General features: G+C 45.6%; 1 protein-coding gene across 1 annotated transcript in view; it reads left to right on the top strand.

Moving 5' to 3' along the window:
- The window catches only part of VPS26C (VPS26 endosomal protein sorting factor C), a 164282-nt gene that overhangs the window by 72475 nt on the left and 69838 nt on the right, over positions 1 to 21969 (top strand). The window contains exons 2-3 of the mRNA XM_069202548.1: positions 2694 to 2837; positions 3670 to 3819. Coding sequence (XP_069058649.1) covers positions 2694 to 2837; positions 3670 to 3819 — 294 coding nt within the window. The remainder of the gene's footprint in view (positions 1 to 2693; positions 2838 to 3669; positions 3820 to 21969) is intronic.

Here is a 21969-nt window from a genome sequence, read left to right as displayed (position 1 = left end):
CAGCACCAGTGTTCTTTCCCTAAAACTGTACCTTTGTTTTCAATTGGCACACCCTGGCATCCAGGTAAGTCCCTTGTAACTGGTACCAAGGGTCCTGATGCTAGGGAAGGTCTCTAAGGGCTGCAGCATGTCGTATGCCACCCTGGGGACCCCTCACTCAGCACAGACACACTGCTTGCCAGCTTGTGTGTGCTGGTGGGGAGAAAATGACTAAGTCGACATGGCACTCCCCTCAGGGTGCCATGCCAACCTCACACTGCCCATGGCATAGATAAGTCACCCCTCTAGCAGGCCTTACAGCCCTAAGGCAGGGTGCACTATACCATAGGTGCATGAGCACTATGCCCCTACAGTGTCTAAGCAAAACCTTAGACATTGTAAGTGCATGGTAGCCATAAGAGTATATGGTCTGGGAGTCTGTCATACAGAAACTCTACAGCACCATAATGGCTACACTGAAAACTGGGAAGTTTGGTATCAAACTTCTCAGCACAATAAATGCACACTGAGGCCAGTTTACATTTTATTGTGAAATACACCCCAGAGGGCATCTTAGAGATGCCCCCTGGAAACATACCCGACTTCCAGTGTGGGCTGACTAGTTTTACCAGCCTGCCACACACCAGACATGTTGCTGGCCACATGGGGAGAGTGCTTTGTCACTCTGTGGCTAGTAACAAAGCCTGTACTGGGTGGAGGTGCTTCTCACCTCCCCCTGCAGGAACTGTAACACCTGGCGGTGAGCCTCAAAGGCTCACCCCCTTTGTTACAGCACCACAGGGCATTCCAGCTAGTGGAGATGCCCGCCCCCTCTGGCCACGGCCCCACTTTTGGCGGCAAGGCTGGAGGAGATAATGAGAAAAACAAGGAGGAGTCACTGGCCAGTCAGGACAACCCCAAGGTGTCCTGAGCTGAGGTGACTCTGACTTTTAGAAATCCTCCATCTTGCAGATGGAGGATTCCCCCAATAGGATTAGGGATGTGCCCCCCTCCCCTCAGGGAGGAGGCACAAAGAGGGTGTAGCCACCCTCAGGGCTAGTAGCCACTGGCTACTAACCCCCCCCCCCCCCCCCCAGACCTAAACACACCCCTAAATCGAGTATTTAGGGGCTCCCAGAACCTAGCAAGATAGATTCCTGCAACCTAAGATGAATAAGGACTGCTGACCTGAAGCCCCTGCAGAGAAGACGGAGACACCAACTGCTTTGGCCCCAGCCCTATCGGCCTGTCTCCCCACTTCAAAAGAACTGCTCCAGCGACGCGTCCCCAGGGTCTAGCGACCTCTGAAGTCTCAGAGGACTACCCTGCATCTAAAAGGACCAAGAACTCCAGAGGACAGCGGCCCTGTTCCAAAGAAACCAAAACTTGCAACAAAGAAACAACTTTAAAAGGACTCCACGTTTCCCGCCGGAAGCGTGAGACTTTCCACTCTGCACCCGACGCCCCCGGCTCGACCTGCGGAGAAACGACACTACAGGGAGGACTCCCCGGCGACTGCGACCCTGTGAGTAGCCAGAGTTGACCCCACTGAGTCCCCCCCAGCGACTCCTGCAGAGGGAATCCAGAGGCTCCCCCTGACCGCAACTGCCAGCTTCCAAGAACCCAACGCCTGGTAAAGACACTGCACCCGCAGCCCCCAGGACCTGAAGGATCCCACCTCCAGTGCAGAAGCGACCCCCAGGTGGCCCTCTCCCTTGCCCAGGTGGTGGCTACCCCAAGAACCCCCCCCCCCCCCCCCCTTGCCTGCCTGCTTCGCTGAAGAGACCCCTGGGTCTCCCATTGAAACCTATTGCAAACCCGACGCCTGTTTGCACACTGCACCCGGCTGCCCCTGTGCTGCTGAGGGTGTACTTTTTGTGCTGACTTGTGTCCCCCCCGGTGCCCTACAAAACCCCCCTGGTCTGCCCTCCGAAGTCACGGGTACTTACCTGCTGGCAGGCTGGAACCAGGGCACCCCCTTCTACATTGAAGTCTATGCGTTTTGGGCACCACTTTGACCTCTGCAACTGACCGGCCCTGAGCTGCTGGTGTGGTAACTTTGGGGTTGCCCTGAACCCTCAACGGTGGGCTACCTTGGACCCAACTTTGAACCCTGTAGGTGGCTTACTTACCTGCAAAACTAACAAATACTTGCCTCCCCAAGGAGCTGTTGAAATTTGCAGTGTCTAGTTTTAAAATAGCTTATTGCCATTTTTGCCAAAACTGTACACGCTATTTTGCTGATTCAAAGTTCCTATGATACCTAAGTGAAGTACCTTTCATTTGAAGTATTGATTGTAAATCTTGAACCTGTGGTTCTTAAAATAAACTAAGAAAAGATATGTTTCTATATAAAAATATATTGGCCTGGAATTGTCTTTGAGTGTGTGTTCCTCATTTATTGCTTGTGTGTGTACAACAAATGCTTAACACTACCCTCTGATAAGCCTACTGCTCGACCACATTACCACAAAATAGAGCATTAGAATTATCTTTTTGCCACTATCTTACCTCTAAGGGGAACCCTTGGACTCTGTGCATGCTATTTCTTACTTTGAAATAGTACATACAGAGCCAACTTCCAACAAATATTAATGTAGTGTAATGTAGATTTTTATTGAATACATAGTGAAAATACAAACTAAAGAGCATTTATGTAATTCTGCCTCTAAAAATTTATTGTCCAATTACATTTTCTCAAATTTAAATTTCAGGAAGTTCTTTCAGGAGTTGTGGTTATCATCAGCAAAGATAGTGTACAACACCAGGGAATCTCCTTAACGATGGAGGGATCTGTAAACCTTCAGCTCAGTGCTAAGAGTGTTGGTGTGTTTGAAGCCTTCTATAATTCTGTGAAGGTAAGGACAGGATCATGTAGACACCAGTGACTGCATGTCTAGACACAAGACTCTAAATCTTACTTTGTTGGTTTGATGTTGTTCCCAGAGCTTAAACTTTTGCTTAGTAGCCACAATACAATGCTTTTATCAAACTACAGACTAGATTTGATAACATTTATATCAATTCCTTCTTCACTAAAGATGGCTAAAGAAATAATTTTTCTCTTTGATTTTGAACTATGGCTAAAAACATATGACGTATTTAATAATTCATAAACAGCAGTTAAAATGTCAGAGGAACGACATCTTTTCATTATGGTTTATATGTTTTATGCAATTGTGAATAGATCTACATACCATGTTATATCAAATCTTTGAATTCGCTGAACCTTGCATTTATATCAGTGGAAAAAACACATGCAATAGAATGTAAAAGGACAAAACTGTTCAAATTAGTCTCTGTCTCAAATATATTTTCTTCTCATCAGAGACATCACAATCCAGTTCCTGAGTATTGTGCTAATACACCCTAATCAAAGCTGTAAGCATGCCTGTGTTAGAGCTGTGGGAAACAGCTTATTTTCTTAAATTATAATCAGATGTTGTTAAATCTATGCACATTGGTAATGACCACAGAGAATAGAATGGTCACTGCAAATATTTATGAACAAAGTAGTGTAAAAACCCTAGAAAAAAGAAGTGGAGTTTTGGTTTCAGTCACATTTCACAGGCATTGTGACAGGTGGGATGATGTACTTAATCGATTTGTAGATTTGAAATTCTGTTTTTTGTGTAGAATTATAAACCAGTAATGTATTTGAGTGTAATCTGTGCATGTGTTCCATTTCAGCCGATTCAGGTTATTACTAATACCATAGAGATGGTAAAACAAGGAAAGCTTCCCAGTGGCAAGACTGAAATCCCATTTGAGTTCCCTCTTCATGTGAAGGGCAACAAAGTTTTGTATGAGACATACCACGGTGTCTTTGTCAATATTCAGGTAAGCCGTTATTCCCGCTGCTATTACATCTTATGTGAAAAAAGTGCTTTACATCAATTTGGCAAAAATCTAATATAAAGTATCTCCTTCATAATGAAAATCTTTTGGCAGATGCCAGTTACCCCTCACATTGTCGGCAAATGCCACTGCTTTTGTGCATCTGGTGCCAATGCTAGTACAATATGGGGCTGTAAAGTGAATTTAAAAAAAAACACTTCTGTTTCGTGGCATGGAAATAGATGTTTCATTGAATATAAGAGAATCATATGGCTACATGTTGATGGGTGTGTGTCTGACTGATGGTGCCCGAGAAGGCAGCCATTGCCTTCAGGGCTAGAAGCAGGGATATTGGACAAGACTTCAAATTGTGTTGTGTACTTTCTTTTTTGTTTTTCTACAGAGTGATTTTGTTATGGTTATAAATAATTTTGTGACAGCAGTGGGGAGAGCGAGCCCTTTATGCGGTTGTGGGCTTTAAAGGAATAAAAGCTGATAAACACAGAGGACTCTGAGGAAGTTCAAAATGTCTTTACTGAGTTGAGGACTGTCAAAACAGTGAAAGAAGTAGTATCAGAAATGTCTGTCAGAGAGACGTTTGGCATGCCAGCACTACAAAAAACAGCTCAAATGGGCGTTGCAGCATGGTCCTGTACCAAAGAATGGACAGTCCCACACTGTTCTTACACAAAGTAATAAGGCATTATTCATGTAAATCAGTGAGCAAACCCACTGTGTTCAAGTTGCACCAGATTAAATGCATGTGTCAATTGTTACTGAGGTCTGTTCCCCTAGCCCAGTTAGATGGGGGGTTAGTTTGTATTTTCACCAACAAAGAAGCTAAAATTGGACTCAGATTTTCATTAGTGCCTCTAATATAGAGGAAGTCACCCATATGCAAGATTGGGATGTTTTTATCGGATATAGGGCATAGGATCTACTCACAATGCTTATATATATATATATATATTTATATATATTTTTTTTTCACTGAAGAAAAACAAAGTTTACAGTGACCTTCTAGTTAGGTTCTGAATTTACCCGCTCAAAACCATAGAAATTCAGCAGTTATAGTTATGTTTAACTCCAGTAACTATAACTCGTGCCCTAAGGTAACTATAACTCCCACCCTCGCCATGCACAGTTTTCTTATCAATAATTTTATTGCAAATGTTGCAGTGATAATATCAATAATGCCTTGGAAGTGTCATCAATGATGGAATATGTGGAGTAATTAGCTAACAGAACATTGTAGGGTGGGGCGTGCTAATACAAAAACCCACCCACAAAACAATAAGCCCATTGCTATTCAGAACCCACAAATCTATAGATATATCCCAAAATGACCCACAACAGTAGTGAATGTACTCCAGCTCAACCTTGAAATATGTTTAGAATCACACAAGATCATTCACAGGTACTGCAACATACTCCTTCAGATAACGTTAAAATGATTAAATAATTTAGCTTTTTTAATTGTGTGTGTGTTTTTTTATGTATATAGGTTATTAGTTACATATTTAGTTAATAATAGTTAACTCATTAAAAATATTACATTTTCAAACTTCTATTAAAATGTCAAATATAATTTACAGTAGGCATAACTTTTAACTAAATTTACTAAAATTAATTTAAAAAATTGCTGTTTTTACTTTTTTTTTAAAATGAATATGTATAATAAATTAACATATTTAGATTATTGAATTATATAGTCAACATTTATTGTTGAGGATGTTCTCAAACTTTTTATTTTATGAGTACATTTTGTAGTAAATTGCCACTTAGAAATGGTGAATAGCCAAAATGTGTGAATTTACTCTGTGTCAGAATACATGTGCATGTATAGATTTACTCATGTGTAAATTTACCTTTGTAAATAGGCTCCAGGGTTTTGGCTGGTATTTATATTTCACTTGAACAAAACATACTGCAGTGGTGTCTAATTGTATTCCTTACTGTACTGCAAGTTCTCCATCCCCATTGAGACCCCTTGTTCCTTCATTTAAACTCCAGAGTATACTTACATTCCATGCATTTAAGGATGCCTTCCATGTTGCCTTATTTTGTTTTTCTTGGTATACTGTTTATCTCTTATCACTTTAATAGCTTTCACTTTGATTATATTTGTTGGATGCCTTGCAGCTGCATAATTGAAATCTAAGATTAAAATGGGTCTAAAGTACTACAGAATCCCTTTGTGAACTGGCTGGATGACGTTCCCATTATCATTTTCCACACCAGGACCTGTATGTATACAACATGTGTAGCTGTAGTTTGCATGCTTTGCACTCTCCTGTTATCTGGTGTTGGACTCTGAATGATACAACTTGTTTTTCTTTGAAGAGGCTGTTATGGTTTCTAGTTGACTCATGATACTTCCCCCTGAACACCATAACACAGACTGCACCTTATGTTGTTTTTATCACCATCCGGTTGGGCATGTTTTCAACTACTCCATTCCACTGTGCATTAAACTCTACTTTTCAGTGACAGAGGACCAAGGCTTTGTTGCTGAAAATGTCACATTTATTTCATAACAGCCAACTACTTCAGGAGGTCCTGGGGCCACGTTGTTTAAGAATGACTCATTTGAGGCAGAATGCGGAGAATGCAGCTTTTAATTTGCCCTTCCTGCAATAATCAGTTCCTATTGTTGGACCACCATCTGGACTCTAACCTCGGACTACCACAACGAAAGTGCAGGTGTGGCCGATAAAGCCTTTTCGATGTTTGTCAATGACTCATTTGGATGTGAGTGCATTACTCTACAATTTATCTCCAAGACCCTACAGTTACCCTTCGTCAAATACATTGAAGGAATCCACTCGGACAACAGCAGAGGAAGCCCATCTGGTAGCCCAGAAGCCATGCAGGAGAGGACTTAAATTAGGTATCATCACTCTGGTTTTCAACACTGGCAACAAAGCCCGACCCCCCCCCCCCACCAATTGACTCTGGACACAAAACTCCACTGCTTACGGAGGAGCCTCATAGAGCCTCCACTTCAAACCAAGGAATAACACTGAGAGTGGCATGCTTTGGACGAGGAACCACTCTCAAAAAAACCAAAAGGCTTTTCGATGCTGTAAGTCAGTTGAGGTCAAAGCTTAACTTCAGCGCTGAAATCAACACTGTAGTTGAGTGCTCTATCAGCCAGCACACCAGTTTTTTCACATGAATCGGGAGAATAGTCAGACAGCAGGCAGCTTACTCTTACTATCTACAACAACCGGATAGCGGTCACATAATTGCACAGCCTCCCTCTTAAGCTCACGTTTCACACAAAAAGAGTAAACTCCAGAAAGAGGAGAGCATTTTTGAGGAACTAACGACTTGCCTTATTCCCAGAAACAACATAGCTAACCCAACCCAGTTGAACCTCCACCCCAAGTGCAAGTGTCTCTAAATGACTTCCATTCATATTTGACCTAGAGCATTCTTCTCAACAATAGCCATCTTATCGGGAGCCAATATCGGAGTGATGTTTGGGAAGCTGTTTGGCATGGCTCTTGGTTGGACTCTCAGTACGGCATGCCCATAAAACCTATTCCTGTTAAGGCTTTGCAGCCAGATGATACCACACACATCATTTGCTATCATGAGCAGTGGCACACCATGTGGAAGAGGAGGAAGGACGATTTTCTATTAAAAACTGTGTCCAAAACTGAGTGCTGTACTACATTTCTTCTCATGTAAACGAGAAAGCTTATATTCCACTGAAAAGTTCAAGGATCCTGTCGTGGCCCTGGGTAATTACTCGCCAGGAACAGAAGAAATGTAAACCTGCTCCACAAGACCCTCTTCATTTGTGGGTGTGTTCTGCTGCATTCCCTAGGAACTGCCACACAATGGCATATTGCTAGTCCCATGGCTTTACTACCCAGTTATACTAAAGATCAGTGAGACAAAAGTAAGGAGCCTGTTAAATACCTCTTAGATACCTACTGTAAGAAAGCAACCAAGAATGTCCAAGAAGAGAAAGTAATCTTCATTGGCAATATTGGTTGTGCCTTGGATGCAGCAGATACAGCATCTAGCCAAACTGATACCAGCTTCCTGCTCTGCCACCATGCTTGGCTTATGGTGCCTGGCCAAAAGTTATTGGCCCTTTTGACTGTGAGCATCTCTTTGGTCCACAGACAGATGAGACGATATAGAAGATAAAGATCCGTACACAGCGAAAGCTATGGGCGTGCTGCAGCACCATAAGTAAACAACTGGGTTTTAGAGACCATAATCCTGGCAGGTCTCCCACATTTCGTCAAGCACAGTATCAGCCTCACAAGCAGTCACTTTCAGGAAAATCAGCAGTCCAATCTGGCAATATCAAAGAGATATTGTAGGAAGCTGGCTCTGTATATACTATAACAAAGTGAGATACAGTGTTCACAGAGTCCAGGGGTTCCCCAGAGGGTTGACGGAGGCAAAAATAGATAATACTAATGCTCTATGTGTGGTAGTGTGACGCGATAGAAGAAACACACTCAGTGACTTCACTCCAGACCAATAGGATTTTATATAGAAAAATATGTTTGGTTAATTTATTTCTAGAACCACAAGATTCAGGTAAGTACATAAAATGAAAGGTACTTCGCATAGGTATAATCAGGACTTTGAATGAAATCAAGTGTACACAGTTTTCTTTAAAATGGCAAAAAGCTATTTTAAAAGTGGACACAGTGCAATTTTCAACAGTTCCTGGGGGAAGAAAATATTGTACAATTTTACAGGTAAGTATTTGACTTACAGTTCCTATCTCTGGGCTTTAGGTAGTCTGTCGTTGGGGGTTCAAGTTAACCCCAAACACCCACCACCAGCATCACAGGGCTGGTTGGGCGCAAAGGTCAAAGAGGATTCAAATTAACGTGGGCATCTATGGAGAGAGGGGGGTATTTCGAATCCAGTCAGCAAGCGGGTAAGTACCTGCGACTTGGAGGGCAGACCAGGTGAGTTCAAGAGAGCACTGCAGGGGCCCCAAGTAGGCACCAAACACACACCCTCAGTGGCACTAGGGCGGCCGGGTGCAGGGTGCAAACGGGGTCCGGTTTTCAATGCAACTCTGAGAGGACCCTGGGGGTCACTCTGAGGCTACAGACTAGGTCCAGGGGGGCTTCTCGAGCCACCTACCGGCTGGGCAGAGAAGAGGGCCACCTGTTGGTCGATGCTGCACCATGTGTCAGGTTCTCCTGGAGGCTGAAGGTGCAGTGTGTCCTTTAGGCGTTGGATATCTTGACCCGGAGCTCACGGCCAAGGGGTCCTCTGGATTCCCTCTTCAGGCGTCGTCCTGGAGGTTTGGAGGGGGTCAACCCAGGGTGAGGTCTTGCTCACAATTGCCTGGGGACCCTTTATTGCTGGGTGGACCACCTGGACACGGGCCGTGGGTGTCGGGTGCACGGGGTCAGGGCTCATGCATCTGGAGTGAGGTGGGAGTCCTTAGCTGTAGTTTTCTTTTAGAAAAATAACTAGAAAAATAAAGGTACACTGTTCCAATAATTAGGGCAACGGGGGACCTAATTCAACAGGAGCAAGAGCCCTCATGCATCGCATTGGATGACTGGCTTCATAATTGGGACAGCTCCTCGTTAGGCCGGTGCTGCAATGCCTAACGGGCTCCCCGAAGGGGGCTCTTAACCGTATTGCTCTAATAGTAGCGGTGGAATCAAATCTTGCAGGAGGAATACCAAATTTGTAGTATCCGAGCAATAAAGGAGACTGTGGAAATATTAAAATTGGTTATCCATCAAAGTCTATTGATCATAAATTTTAATCAGAATTAGTAAGATGGAGACCAAGATTAAAAACGAAGTGAGAGTCTAAAAGTGAGTTGTAATGCTCACATACTCCCAACAATGATGCAAGAGGATAGAACCCTTTTTGGTACCTCTAGTCAGATCTACATGTTTCGCGTCTAATGGTCCAGCCGGATCCAGCGACACTTCATCAGGACCAACAAGAATTTTTACTTCTCCAAAAATATTTTTATGTATAAGCCCAACTAGGGGAAGGAATACAAAGACAGTCACTTACTTTTTGTATGTCTATGCTATGTCAAAAAAGGTCGCCCATCCCCGGTAACAGGAAAGGGCTCCTTGGAATCAACTGTCAGGAACTGGAACTGACAATATTCGTTGTGTCGTTCGTAGGTTCTTTTACCTACCCGCCTGACAGCGTCCCCATAAAACGATAGACAGAGCCACTGTCTTCGGGAGTTCTTAGTCCGTTTAGGTGCAGGGCAGTCCTCTGGATGTGGCAGAGGTCACTGGGCCTGCTGGACGCGTCACTGGTCTTTTTGCAGGTTCTCTGAAGCAGGAGACGGGCCGGTAGGGCTGGGGCCAAAGCAGTTGTCGTCTTCCTTCTTCTCTGATGGGGTTTTTAGCTTAGCAGTCCTTCTTATTTTAGGTTGCCAGGAATCTGGTGAGCTGGTTTCGGGGAGGCCCTTAAATCCTAGATTTAGGGGCGTGTTAGGGGTCAGAGGGCATTAGCCAATGGCTACTGTCCCTGAGGGTGGCTACACCCTCCTTGTGCCCACCCCCTTTGGATAGAGGAGCATATTCCTATTCCTATTGGGCCCTGTCCTCCAAACCAAGATGGAGGATTCTGCAGGGAGGGGGTCACTTCAGATCTGGACACCTTAGGGGTGGTCCTGGCTGGGGTGGTCAGTCTTCCATGTTTTCCCTAATTTTCCTGCTGACTTGCCGCCAAAAGTGGGGCTTTGTCTGGGGGCGGGGGATCTCCACTAGCTGGAGTGTCCTGGGGCAATGTAAGCCGAGGCTTGAGCCTTTGAGGCTCACCGCCAGGTGTTACATTTTCTGTAGGGGGAGGTGTGAAGCACCCACATGCATTTTTCAATAAATCCCACACTGTCATCAGTGTGGGTTTATTGTGCTGAGAAGTTTGATAGCAAACTTCCCAGTATTCAGTGTAGCCATTATGGTGCTGTGGAGTTCGTAATGACAAACTCCCGGACCATATACTCATTATGGCTACCCTGCACTTAAAATGTCTAAGGATTGACTTAGACACAGTAGGGGCTCATGCAGCTATGCCCTCCCCTGTGGTATAGTGCACCCTGCCTTAGGACAGTAAGGCCTGCTAGAGGGGTGACTTAACTATGCCACAGGCAGTGGTTTGTGGGCATGGCACTCTGAGGGGAGTGCCATGACGACTTTGTCTTTTCCCCTCACTAGCGCACACAAGCGGCAAGGCAGTGTGCATGTACTAAGTGAGGGGTCCTCTAGGGTGGCATAATACATGCTGCAGTCCTTTAGGTTCCTTCCCTGGCCTTGGTACCAGAGGCACCTTTTACAAGAGACTTAAGTGTGTGCCAGGGCTGTGCCAATTGTATAATAAAAGTACAGTTTTAGGGAAAGAACACTGGTGCTGGGGCCTGGTTAGCAGGGTCCCAGCACACTTCCAATCAAAGCTCGCATCAACACTAGGCAAAAAATGGGGGTTAACCATGCCAACAGTTGCATTTTCTTACAATTAGTCAATTAAAACCATAAGCCATTACGTAGTATACATAACACACCCTACTAAGATCAAATCACGAAAATAGGTGAACCACCATAATAAAGTCCATTCACTAATCTACATCTCATAATTTAAAACAAGCTGAAGTATCAAACCCCCTATGCTTGTCCATAATACCACCTTAGTTAAAACAAAAAAATAAACCTTCGAGGCCCTATCACAGTTATGGCAGGTTGAATGTTCTCTTGTACAGGTTAGATCAAATTGTGGGTGCACTTACTGCTGCTTAATGCCTCCACTGATTTAGCAAAGGAAAATGTACTATGTACCTTAGCATAATGACATCAATAGTCAACTGGCTATTCCAGTGAGCAGTTAGTGCCTTGAACTATAACACCAATAACGCCTCTTGATTTAAAATTTAACTAAGATTTATCTAAGGGCCCTTAAGCAGCAAGATGGGCTAGCTAAAGTGTTCAGGATGTGTTGCAGGAATGTGTATTAATTAGGGCATGCAAGGTACTAGATTTGTAGTGCCTTGAACTATAACATAAATAACGCCTCTAGATTTAGAATTTAACCAAGTGCCCTAAAGCAGTGTAATGGGAAGGCTAAAGTGCTGAAGTGCTAGTGCAATAAATGGCTGCCAATATGCCTATTAGAGTAGATAGAGTAGATCTTTATTAGCCCCCCCCCCATGCGGTGCATGGGGTGTGTAAGTGATACTCAAATCCCAACAACCTGACATGCCTGTGGGGCCCTTCATGGGATAAATCTTCTCTACTGGTGCTAGTGAAGGAAAGAGGGGCACGTATTTTAGTTCAGGGCCCTAAAGCAACAAAATGGAAAAACTCAAGTGCTGGAGGAAACGATAGATGAGAACGTACCTCTTTGATTAAGTATTTCGTAGACCATGAGAACATATCTCCTTAAGTATTTCCTAGATGTCCCAGCATGGCGAAGCGGGATAGGGGCTGGGCGGTACCCATAGCCGGTAATTTTATCCACTAACCCTGCAGGTAGAAGGACACTTAGCTCAGTAAATCTCACTGTTAGCCCAGGGGCAGTGAGACTGGGTATGGCACTCCAAGCCTCAGAAAGCCTGTCCACCCGTAAATCCTTCGGATGATAAGATTCTATGTCAACCCAGATAGAACTAGTTTACGTTTTTCTGCCTTCCATTCACCGCAAAGTGGTTTTTACTTGCATAGACAATATGAAAATGATGTATTATGTAAAGGAAAAGGGGCGGGGGCACACAGTGCAATTGTCTCCGGTCACATAGGTGATTTGGCACTGGGCCATACGCCATTAATTACTGTTGCTGATGGAACATCTCTCGGGGTGGACAATGATTTTGCAGACTTCAGGGAGGAGCCATCAGCAAACACACGAATGAAACATCAATCCAACGATGTTCAATCAATACTTCGGCCCTTAGCCCATGCCAACAGCTGATCTGTTCCCAATTCACAAAAACCGAAAATGCCAATACTTTGAGTCTTTGTACCCTTAACTGTAGTCCCTGGGCAGTGCTCTATGGGATCAGGTAACCTGTGTCATTTTTCTACGCTTTCCTCCCACTACTCTTTAACTCCTGTGATCGGGAAGATGAGGCAAACACCTATAACACTCATTCTCACCCCTGCAACGTGGGTGAGGCAGGCATGGAATGGTTCTCTCTACTTTATGTAGCCATTTACACTCAAAAGAAGTGGCAGCCACATGCAGACTTGCTCACCCAATACAAGAGGCAGATATTGCATTTGGATCCCAAGCCACTAAGTTTTGCAGTCTGGCACCCGAAATCCTAGAATACCTCTATTTGCAGCTTCCAGATGAGTGCATGTTAATCCTAAGAGAAACTAGGAAGCCTAACATACGAGCCTGTTCTACTGCTTGGAAGCATTTTGTAAAATACCGTAGTTCATTCAGTATAAAAGCTTTAAAAGCTACAGTACAAAATGTTGTTACTTTTACACCTACAAATGTAAGGGCTAGCCTGCTCTTCTATCCGCATTCATTTAACTGCACTTGCAGCTTACCTCTGAAATGGGTGTTGCAAGACTATTTTCAAAATATGTCATTAAGGTCCCTAAGTCACTGCATAATTTTTTCGAGGAACCTTTACTTTGTCCTTTCTTAATTTAGGGGGCTTCCCTTTGAGCCTGTCCATTTGTGTTCACGACAGTTTATCTCTTGGCAAGTGAATTTCCTTATTGCCATCCCTTCCTTTTTTCAGATTTAGAAAATTATAGCATTGACAGTGGAAGAGTCATTTATTCAAATACATTGGGAATGGGTTGTCCACAGGGCCCACCCTTCTTGCTAAAGGTCATCTCTCCTATTCAGTCTATTGATTTGCATTTATCGTTCTCACAACCGTAGTTGGTAGTGAAGGAGTTTTACACACTTTACATGTTAGAAGAGCTTTAATGTATTATGCAGGCTTTATGATGTCCTTTAAAAAAACAACTGTTTGTGGCTTTCATGCAGCCATATCTTAGCAGCCCAATGTCAAAGACCAGGATAGCCAACTTGATTGTAAAATGCTTCTAATTCTAATAAGTTGAGGTCAAACGTACATTGCCATGTGTGCTCTGAGTACACTTTGCTCATAAAAAAGGAATCACCATGCAGTTTCCCTTCAACAGACATTTACAAAGCAGTTACTAAGTTTACTAACCGCACATTCACTAAAGAATACTGTGCGGACATTCAAGTTTGCCAAGAAGCATAAGTGGAACAAACAGTCTGTGCAAAGCAGGTGATCTGCAGCTACACAAGCTGCAAACGGAAAAAGATTCTTACCTGTAACAATAGGTTTGCAGGTTGTAGTGCTGTAGATTCAAACGAGCACTACTTGCCTTCCTTGATTCAAGTTTGTGTAATACTTCATATTTTACTATCGTATTCCAATTCATAGGCATTATACCACTTTGCATTTGCTCTCTTACACTAACCCATAGAGGAAAAACACATCCGAATCTGGAATTTGTGTCCTGGTGCATTGTGATTTTCAGAGGAAGGTATCCTTCGTCACCTAGAAACTGAATGAGCTTCTGAGAAGAAAACCAAGTTGTAATGTTCCAAACCCAACACTTGATGTCTTGAGTGTATGAACCATGTGAACCTACAGCACCACAAGCTGCAAACCGATTCCCATTTACAACTTTGACTTAGTTTCTTGGGTTGCATACAAAACTTTGTTACACATGTTCCTTTCTTTATCTACCCTGTGTTTCAAGCTTTATATTTATTACATTTTGGATCCTTATTTTAGTTTTAACCAACACTTTGTAGTTGAAAGTGGCTTAATATTAGCTCACCCCCTCAAGGACCTGGTACGTTGTAATGTCATTTGCAGATTTGTTGATGTTCTACTGCCACTAAGCATCCGATGTGCTAAATAAAGGATCTCTTTTTTGTGATGGGTCAATGTCTCACTTTAACTTACTAAATTCCTGACATCGTAAAAATAGATTAATTAAGAAAGTGTTCATGCAGTTATGTTTGTTTCCCCCAGAGTGGACAGTTTAAGTTGAGCCTTTACCACTGTCCATACTATTCAAAATACTACTACTCATGCCTTGTTGAATGTGTACAGTGGGACCTCATCTTGACAGTACTAACTCAACTTTATTGGTTTCCTCTGAGAAAGACAGTAACATTAAAAACATCTATATACTACATAAAGCCTTTTACTTCCTTTGAGGGCTCCATACTGTAGTCATATTTGGAGATTGTAGTTCCAAAGCATAAGAACATAAGAAATAGGTGTACTTCTTTTTCTGTTCAAGTGGTACATGCTTAAATGCTCTGCCATATGTGTTTAGAACCATCAGTGGTCACCTGAAGTGTTGGAAAGCTCTGAAAACCTTTCTGTTTTGCTTATCTTGATAATTACAGAGATAATCTACATATACAGTTTTACTTCATCTCACACCCAGCGCCTTCAACCACATATAGGCAAACTAGTACTCTACAAAAATAAACTAAAAAAAAAGTGAATGGAGGTGCAAAGGGGAAGTCTCTCTGGGGGGCAGGCATGACAACTTCAGACAGGTATGATGAGTAGCTTCTGTACAGACTGGTGTGCTTCCCAATTTTTTGATAAGCTGTTAGTACTTTCCATCTACTCACAGATATTCTGATTGAGACATCTAGCTGCAGATTTCCCCACCTTTTAAATACTTCATGTGCATTAGACTGCATCAGGAGATTTTTTTCGTAGTACCTCTGAGTGCTGGAAGGTAACAGCATGTGGCTCCACACTGACGTTGTTCCGCTTGGCAGTGACATGTTGGGCCTTTAAAGGTGCCACTTCCGTGTGTTGCCATCAGTTTTTCTTTGCATGCCTCTAGACCAGGATCCCAAGCTTCTCTTGTCTCTGAGACCATTTGTTGCTATTTGTCTCATCAAGTTTTCAATAGTGTACAAGGAATGTCACTGCCTAACATGACAAGTGTGAAGTCCTGTCAGGAATGTTGCAAGCAGATGTCTGTAACAGATCCCCACCAGGTTTGCCTGTAGTATCTGGGGTCGAGCCACTACGCCAAGTCCTATAGAGACTGTGTGTCAATAAACGTATAGGCGATTAGGGAACACGAGGAGAAACTCTACATCATCAAGCACAAGAAGACTCAGCACTGAGACCTAAGTCCAAAGCTAGTGTCTGGTGTCATTCCTGGAGTCAACTGAGCAGCCCTTGAAGCTGGTTTTTGACGCACGCCAAATCCTGAGGTAAGCGCAAGAAACATGAGAAGTGGTGTTCCGCTCCTTCATGCCATTCCCAGTCCCCTGATGAAGTGTGTGGGCATGGGCAAAGATCATGTTCTGAAAGTCTGCTGATTCCATACCCAATTCGAGTGGTGGTTCTGTAATACCTGAGTTTCTGGGGCCTTCAGCAATGCCACACCAGATCGAAGAGTTTCGCTCAGCTGTGCTCTAGCTCTTTGGTTCTCAATTGACTACTTATAGTGCCCCTTCAGGCATCAAGGAGGCGAGAGGCCTAACACCTGGATTACTGTCAGTGGGTTCACTTTCTGTGCCAGCTCGACCCTCTGAGCCGCTTTTACCCTCCAGTATCGATGTCACCTCTGGGTCCAGACCCACTCTGGGCCGGTGTACTTCCACACAGATGCCGACTTCACCGCCTGAAGAGGTGCCCCCAATTGTAATCAGACACCAGTCAAAATTTGATCAAAGTCACAGCCAAATCCAACCAAGTTTTCTGCACTTGCCTTATCACAAGGCAGGCAACACTCATTACATTCTCTTTCTGGAATGGACTCTGATAACAATTATGGCCAGGGTGCTAAGTTTGCTCAGCCCTACGCTGATGACAGCTGGTATGAGGACTTGCAAGAAGAATATGTACTGGACACTTCCCCCGAATCAGCCCTTTTCTCCCCTCCTGGCCCAGCCATGGAAGAATCTGCATCCTACTCCATGGTGATGTGTAGTGTGGCTAAAGTCCTTGAACTCCACATTCCCACCATGGAGGTGAAAACAGACATCCTGATGGAAATCCTGCAGCCTGGCCAGACTGCTTCTGAGTCTTTGCTACCTTTTAATGAGCCTTTGATTGACACCGGACTAGGGGCCTGGGCTAAGTCTTGTACCAGCCCTCCTGTTAGCTGTCAAAATGCCAGATGCCATTGCACTGCTCCAGGCAACCCAGCCTTTTTGTCACAGCTCTCTTCTCCTTAGAGCCTTGTGGTGCAGGCCTCCACTGGCTTGCCCAACCCCAACAATTTTTCTACCACTCCCCCCCTGAAGCGAGTGGAAACATTCTGAAAATGCATCTCCTTATTGGCCAGTTTGACCCTGTGGTCAATTAATGCCTCCTGTTTGCTGGGCCACTGTACTCATGCCTTTTGGGACTCTTTGACAAGTCCTCCCAGGTGTTCCAGAAGCCCTTTGCCCTGTTAGGTCAGAGGCCATTCAGGATGGTTGTGATGCAGCAAAGTTCTCAATTTGTTGTGGCTTGGATACCACTGACTGTGTCAGAGCTGTGTTGCCATTTACTGCCCTGAATGGCTACGATCAACTGGGTTCTCTGGCAATGTCCAGTCCTCCCTGATGGACATGCCATTCAGTGGGACTCACCCATTGATTCTGCCCTTAAACATTTAAAGGAGAGTAGGACTACTGCTCAGTCTCTGGGCTTTCCTTATGAGCCTCTAAAGCAACAATTTCAACATTCCTTTCATGGTTTTGGCAGCCTGTTCCTCCCCAGCAGGGAACCTACCAGTTTCATGGGAGAGACTGTGGTGCCTACTGCCCCTCCTACCAAGGTCCCCATGCTCCTCAGTCCAGGCCTCCCCACTCCTCAGCCCCACCTACCAATCCTCTTCAGTGTACCCTTCCAAAGTCCGATCCACCTGGTGGGAGGCAGAATCCACTGATTCTGTCTGGGTTGGCAGGATACCACATTGGACCAGTGGGTACTGCAGTTTGTCAGAAAAGGTTATGCCCTATTCTTCCTTTCTTCCCTGCCCCATCTCCCACCATCACCCCAGAAACTGAGGTAAGACCATCTCTCCATTTTGTAGCAGGAAGTGCAAGCCATTTTGGCTGAAGAGGATGTCTGGATTGTGGCGATGCCAGAAGTAGGGCGTGTTTGCTATTCCTAATATTTGCTGGTGCCCAAGTAGGAAACAGGTCTTTGTCCTATTCTAGATCTACGCCCTTTCAATGCCTGTCTGGAAGAAGTTCAGAATGCTCACCCTGTTCCAGGTCTTGTCTGCTCTCGACCCTGGAAACTGGATAGTGACATTGGATCTGCAGGATGGCTATTTCCAAATTCCCATTTGCCGGCCTATCAGCACACCTGCTGTTCGAGGTGGGGGAGGAGTCTTTTCAGTTCATTGTGCTCCCTTTTGGACTCACCATTGACCCTCGGGTATTCACAAAAGTGATGGCAGTGGTGGCAGCACACCTTCAGAGGTCAGGGGTGCCAGTCTTCCCCTACCTTCAATGACTGGCTTTTGAAGGTGGACTCACTTAAGGCAGTCATCAACCACTTCCAGACTACGGCAAACCTCTTGTCATCCTTTGGGTTCAGTATCAATGTGCTGAGGTCAGACCTGACTCCTGAGATGCTCCCCTGCATCAGAGACTTTCTGGACACAGTTCAATTTCATGCCTTTCCCCTGGGAAAGAGTCCAGAAAATTCAGGTCCCAATCTCTGTCTCAGTCCTAGATTTCAGTAAGGTCGACTCCAAGGCTGCGGGGACTGATGGCCTTATACATCTTGGTAGTCGAACATACTAGGTAGCATATGCTGGCTCTGCAGTGTGATCTGAAGTCCCATTGGGCCCACTATTGAGACCTCATTGACCATGTTCCGATTTTAGAGGAGATTGCAAAGGATCCATAGTGGTGGTGCCTGAACCACAAATGGTTCAGCGGCAGATCTCTCTCCCACCCCATCCTGAGCTGACACTGGTAACCAATGCATCACGTCTGGGATAGGGCAGCCATCTGGTAGAGGTGGAGATCAGAGGCCTCTTGTCTCTGGTGACATCTCGGACCCATATCAGTCATCTGAATCTGAGGGCCATCTCCTTGGCACTGAAAGCTTTTCTGCTGTCCATAAGAGAAGCTGGTGCAGAAGTGCTCATGGACAGCACCATTGCTGAGTGGGGTAGAGTCATGGACCATGTGCCTGGAAGCCTTGCACCCCTGGAAATGGCAGGATCACTACAGAATCTTCATGGTGGTGAAGGACATGGCAGGATCTCTGAGTTCCAGGGCAGAGTTTAGTCATCAGCACCTAGTGGATCACAAGTGGAAATTACACCCAGTGCTGACACAAGGTCTCTTCCTGGAATGGGGAGAACCTTGGCTCGATCTGTTCTCCACTGTATAGAACACATGATGTCAGCACTACTACACCTTGGAGTTTCCAAAACGTCTCTCACTCAGAGACACTTTCCGCCATAATTGAAACGCAAGACTCTTGTATGCCTTCCCCTCGATAGCAGGCCTGCCCTGAGTACTCGAGAAGATCAGGACAGACCGGTCACAAGTCAGCCTAGTGGCTCCGGATTGGGCATGGAGTGCTTGGTATCTAGAACTCCTAAGCTTGATCATGTGTCCTCCGATCAGGCTGTCCCTCTGGGAGGGTCTGCTGACACAGCAACAGGACAGGGTCACCCAATTCTCCCCCCCCCCCCCCCCCCCTCCACCCCTTCCTCCTCCACAACTTCCACCTTCATGTGTGGAGATTGAGCAGGAACAGCTGAACACCTTTAACCTTCCCCCTTTTTTTAACCATTTTTATTAGGAAGACAAAAGTACAGCTCAGTACAAAAAAGGCAAACTGGTGACATTGTCTACAGTTGCGTTTACATATCATATTACATATAACCTATGAAACACCAGCGATATTACAGGAGCAGACAGTTAATACATTTACATGTATTTATCATGTAACAACAAATAAAAGAGTCATGTGGTACACTAATTAATTATATCCTTTGACCGTAGATACGTTTTACCTGGGTTGGTCTGTATCTTAGATTCAGGTTGAGGGCGTTATGCTAACTCCGTCTGAGATGTCTTGCTAATTGAGGGATGTGTGTTACGGCCATAACGTGAAGTGTGGGAGGTGGGGGGAAGGGGAGCTAAGTGGGTCTCAGAGGTCATCTTGAGGGATGTTGAGTACCTCCGGATGACAGCGTAAGTCCATAAGTAGTGTTTGTAAGTCCATAAGTAATGTTTCCCAGTCCATTGTTATGGGATATTTCTGCAGACCCCTTATTTTTTTCTGTGTGTGCGCGTGTACGTGCATGTGCATCTGGCAGCATGCTCTTCTGTGTGCGGCACTCCCTCCCCCATTAACCAGCCTTTCTCACTTGGCCTTGTGGATATCCTGTATCGTGGCTTCGGTCTCCGAGTCTCTCATCTCTCTGCCCGGCCTCTCGATCTCAGTGGCCATGGCGGCAGGGGGAGATTGGCCATTACACCAGTGAGCCCGCAGCAGGCGATGTCCTCCCTTCGTCTGGGCCCCTGGGCTCCCTTCTGCCCGCAGCTGTCCACATGGGGATAATGGTCTTAAGGCCCTGGCTGGGCCTCCTCTGCTGTTCCTGGATGCCCGAGATATGATTTCAGCTCACAGGCATCCCTGTCGTGTCTGGCTGCGGCATCTCCGAGCTGCACAGGTGGGTATGGTGATGGGCTCATCAGGATCACGGTGTCCGGTCGGAGCAGTCTCAGAACCCACCTACCATCTTGCGTGACTGGCCAGGGCCCCTCCCACCTTTCACCTTCCCCTTGAGGTGATTGAATTTCTCTTTACAGCCAGGCATCCCCTCTGGGAGGATCTGGTGTCACAGCCAAACAGGACAGGGTCCCCCAATCCCTTCTTCCGCTTCACAACTTCCAACCTTCTGTGTGGAGATTGAGCAGGAACAGCTGAACACCTCTGACCTTCCGCTTGAGGTGATTGATGCCATCTTGACAGCCAGGGATCCTTTAACAAAAAACTGTATATGCTCACTGTTGGGACAAATCTGTGGTTTAGCGCTGCACTCACCAGGTTGACCCCCTCCAGGCCAAACGGTTTGATGTTTTTTGTATTTGGTTTGGCTCTATCCTTGCAAGGTCTTGCTCTGGGCACAGTTAAAGGTTATCTCTCAGCCCACTTGGCCTTCTGATGGTTACCTGATCAGCCATCCTTGTTTAATTCACCAGTTGTAAAGCAATTTCTGCAAGGGCTCAACTGCTCCCCCCTTCTCCTTTGGTCGTGCACCAATGGGACCGCAGGATTATTCTTACTTAATGTGTCCTCCATTTACGCCGCTCCACAGCTGACCTCTGCAGCGTCTTAACCATTAAGATGGTGTTTCTGCTTGCCATAACCTCTGCACGCTCTGTGTTCATTCACCATACACCACCTTCCTCCCAGATAAACTAGTTTGGTGAACTAGAGCCTCCTTTCTACCGAAAGATAAGAGGTTGTTCCACTTCGGTCAAATTACCACCCTGCCAGCGTTCTGTGCTCCGCATCACCCCTCTAAGGAGGAGAAGAAGCTCCATTGCTTGGACCCCAAAAGAGCGCCCAGTTTCTACATCCATAGTACCATACACCACCAGTGGATGATCAACTGTTTGAATGGTTAGTAGAAGGAAAAAAAGGCATGGCTATGCGGAAACTTACCATCTAGGTGCGTATCGTGCGCTTCATTAAGATATGTTATGCACTGGCTAAAAACGCAGCTTCCAGAAAGACTGCTTTCTCATTCCCCGGGCCAAGCTGCTACCACTGCATTAGCATGCGGAGTTCCTGTTCTAGACATCTGCCAAGCAGCTTCGTGGGCGTTCCTCCGTATGTTCACAAAACACTTTGGGGGTCATTCTGACCCCGGCGGTCTAAGACCGCCGGGGCCAGGGTCGGCGGGAGCACCGCCGACAGGCCGGCGGTGCCCCGCAGGGCATTCTGACCGCGGCGGTTCGGCCGCGGTCAGAAGAGGCAAACCGGCGGTCTCCCGCCGGTTTACCGCTGCCCTTAGAATCCCCCATGGCGGCGCAGCTTGCTGCGCCGCCATGGGGGATTCTGACACCCCCTACCGCCATCCTGTTCCTGGCGGTTCGCCCGCCAGGAACAGGATGGCGGTAGGGGGTGCCGCAGGGCCCCTGGGGGCCCCTGCCGTGCCCATGCCAATGGCATGG

This window comes from Pleurodeles waltl, chromosome 8 (genome assembly GCF_031143425.1).
Source record: "Pleurodeles waltl isolate 20211129_DDA chromosome 8, aPleWal1.hap1.20221129, whole genome shotgun sequence".
Taxonomy (NCBI): domain Eukaryota; kingdom Metazoa; phylum Chordata; class Amphibia; order Caudata; family Salamandridae; genus Pleurodeles; species Pleurodeles waltl.
The sequence above is the reverse complement of the archived record's forward strand: the minus strand, read 5'-3'. Positions and strand labels throughout refer to the sequence as shown.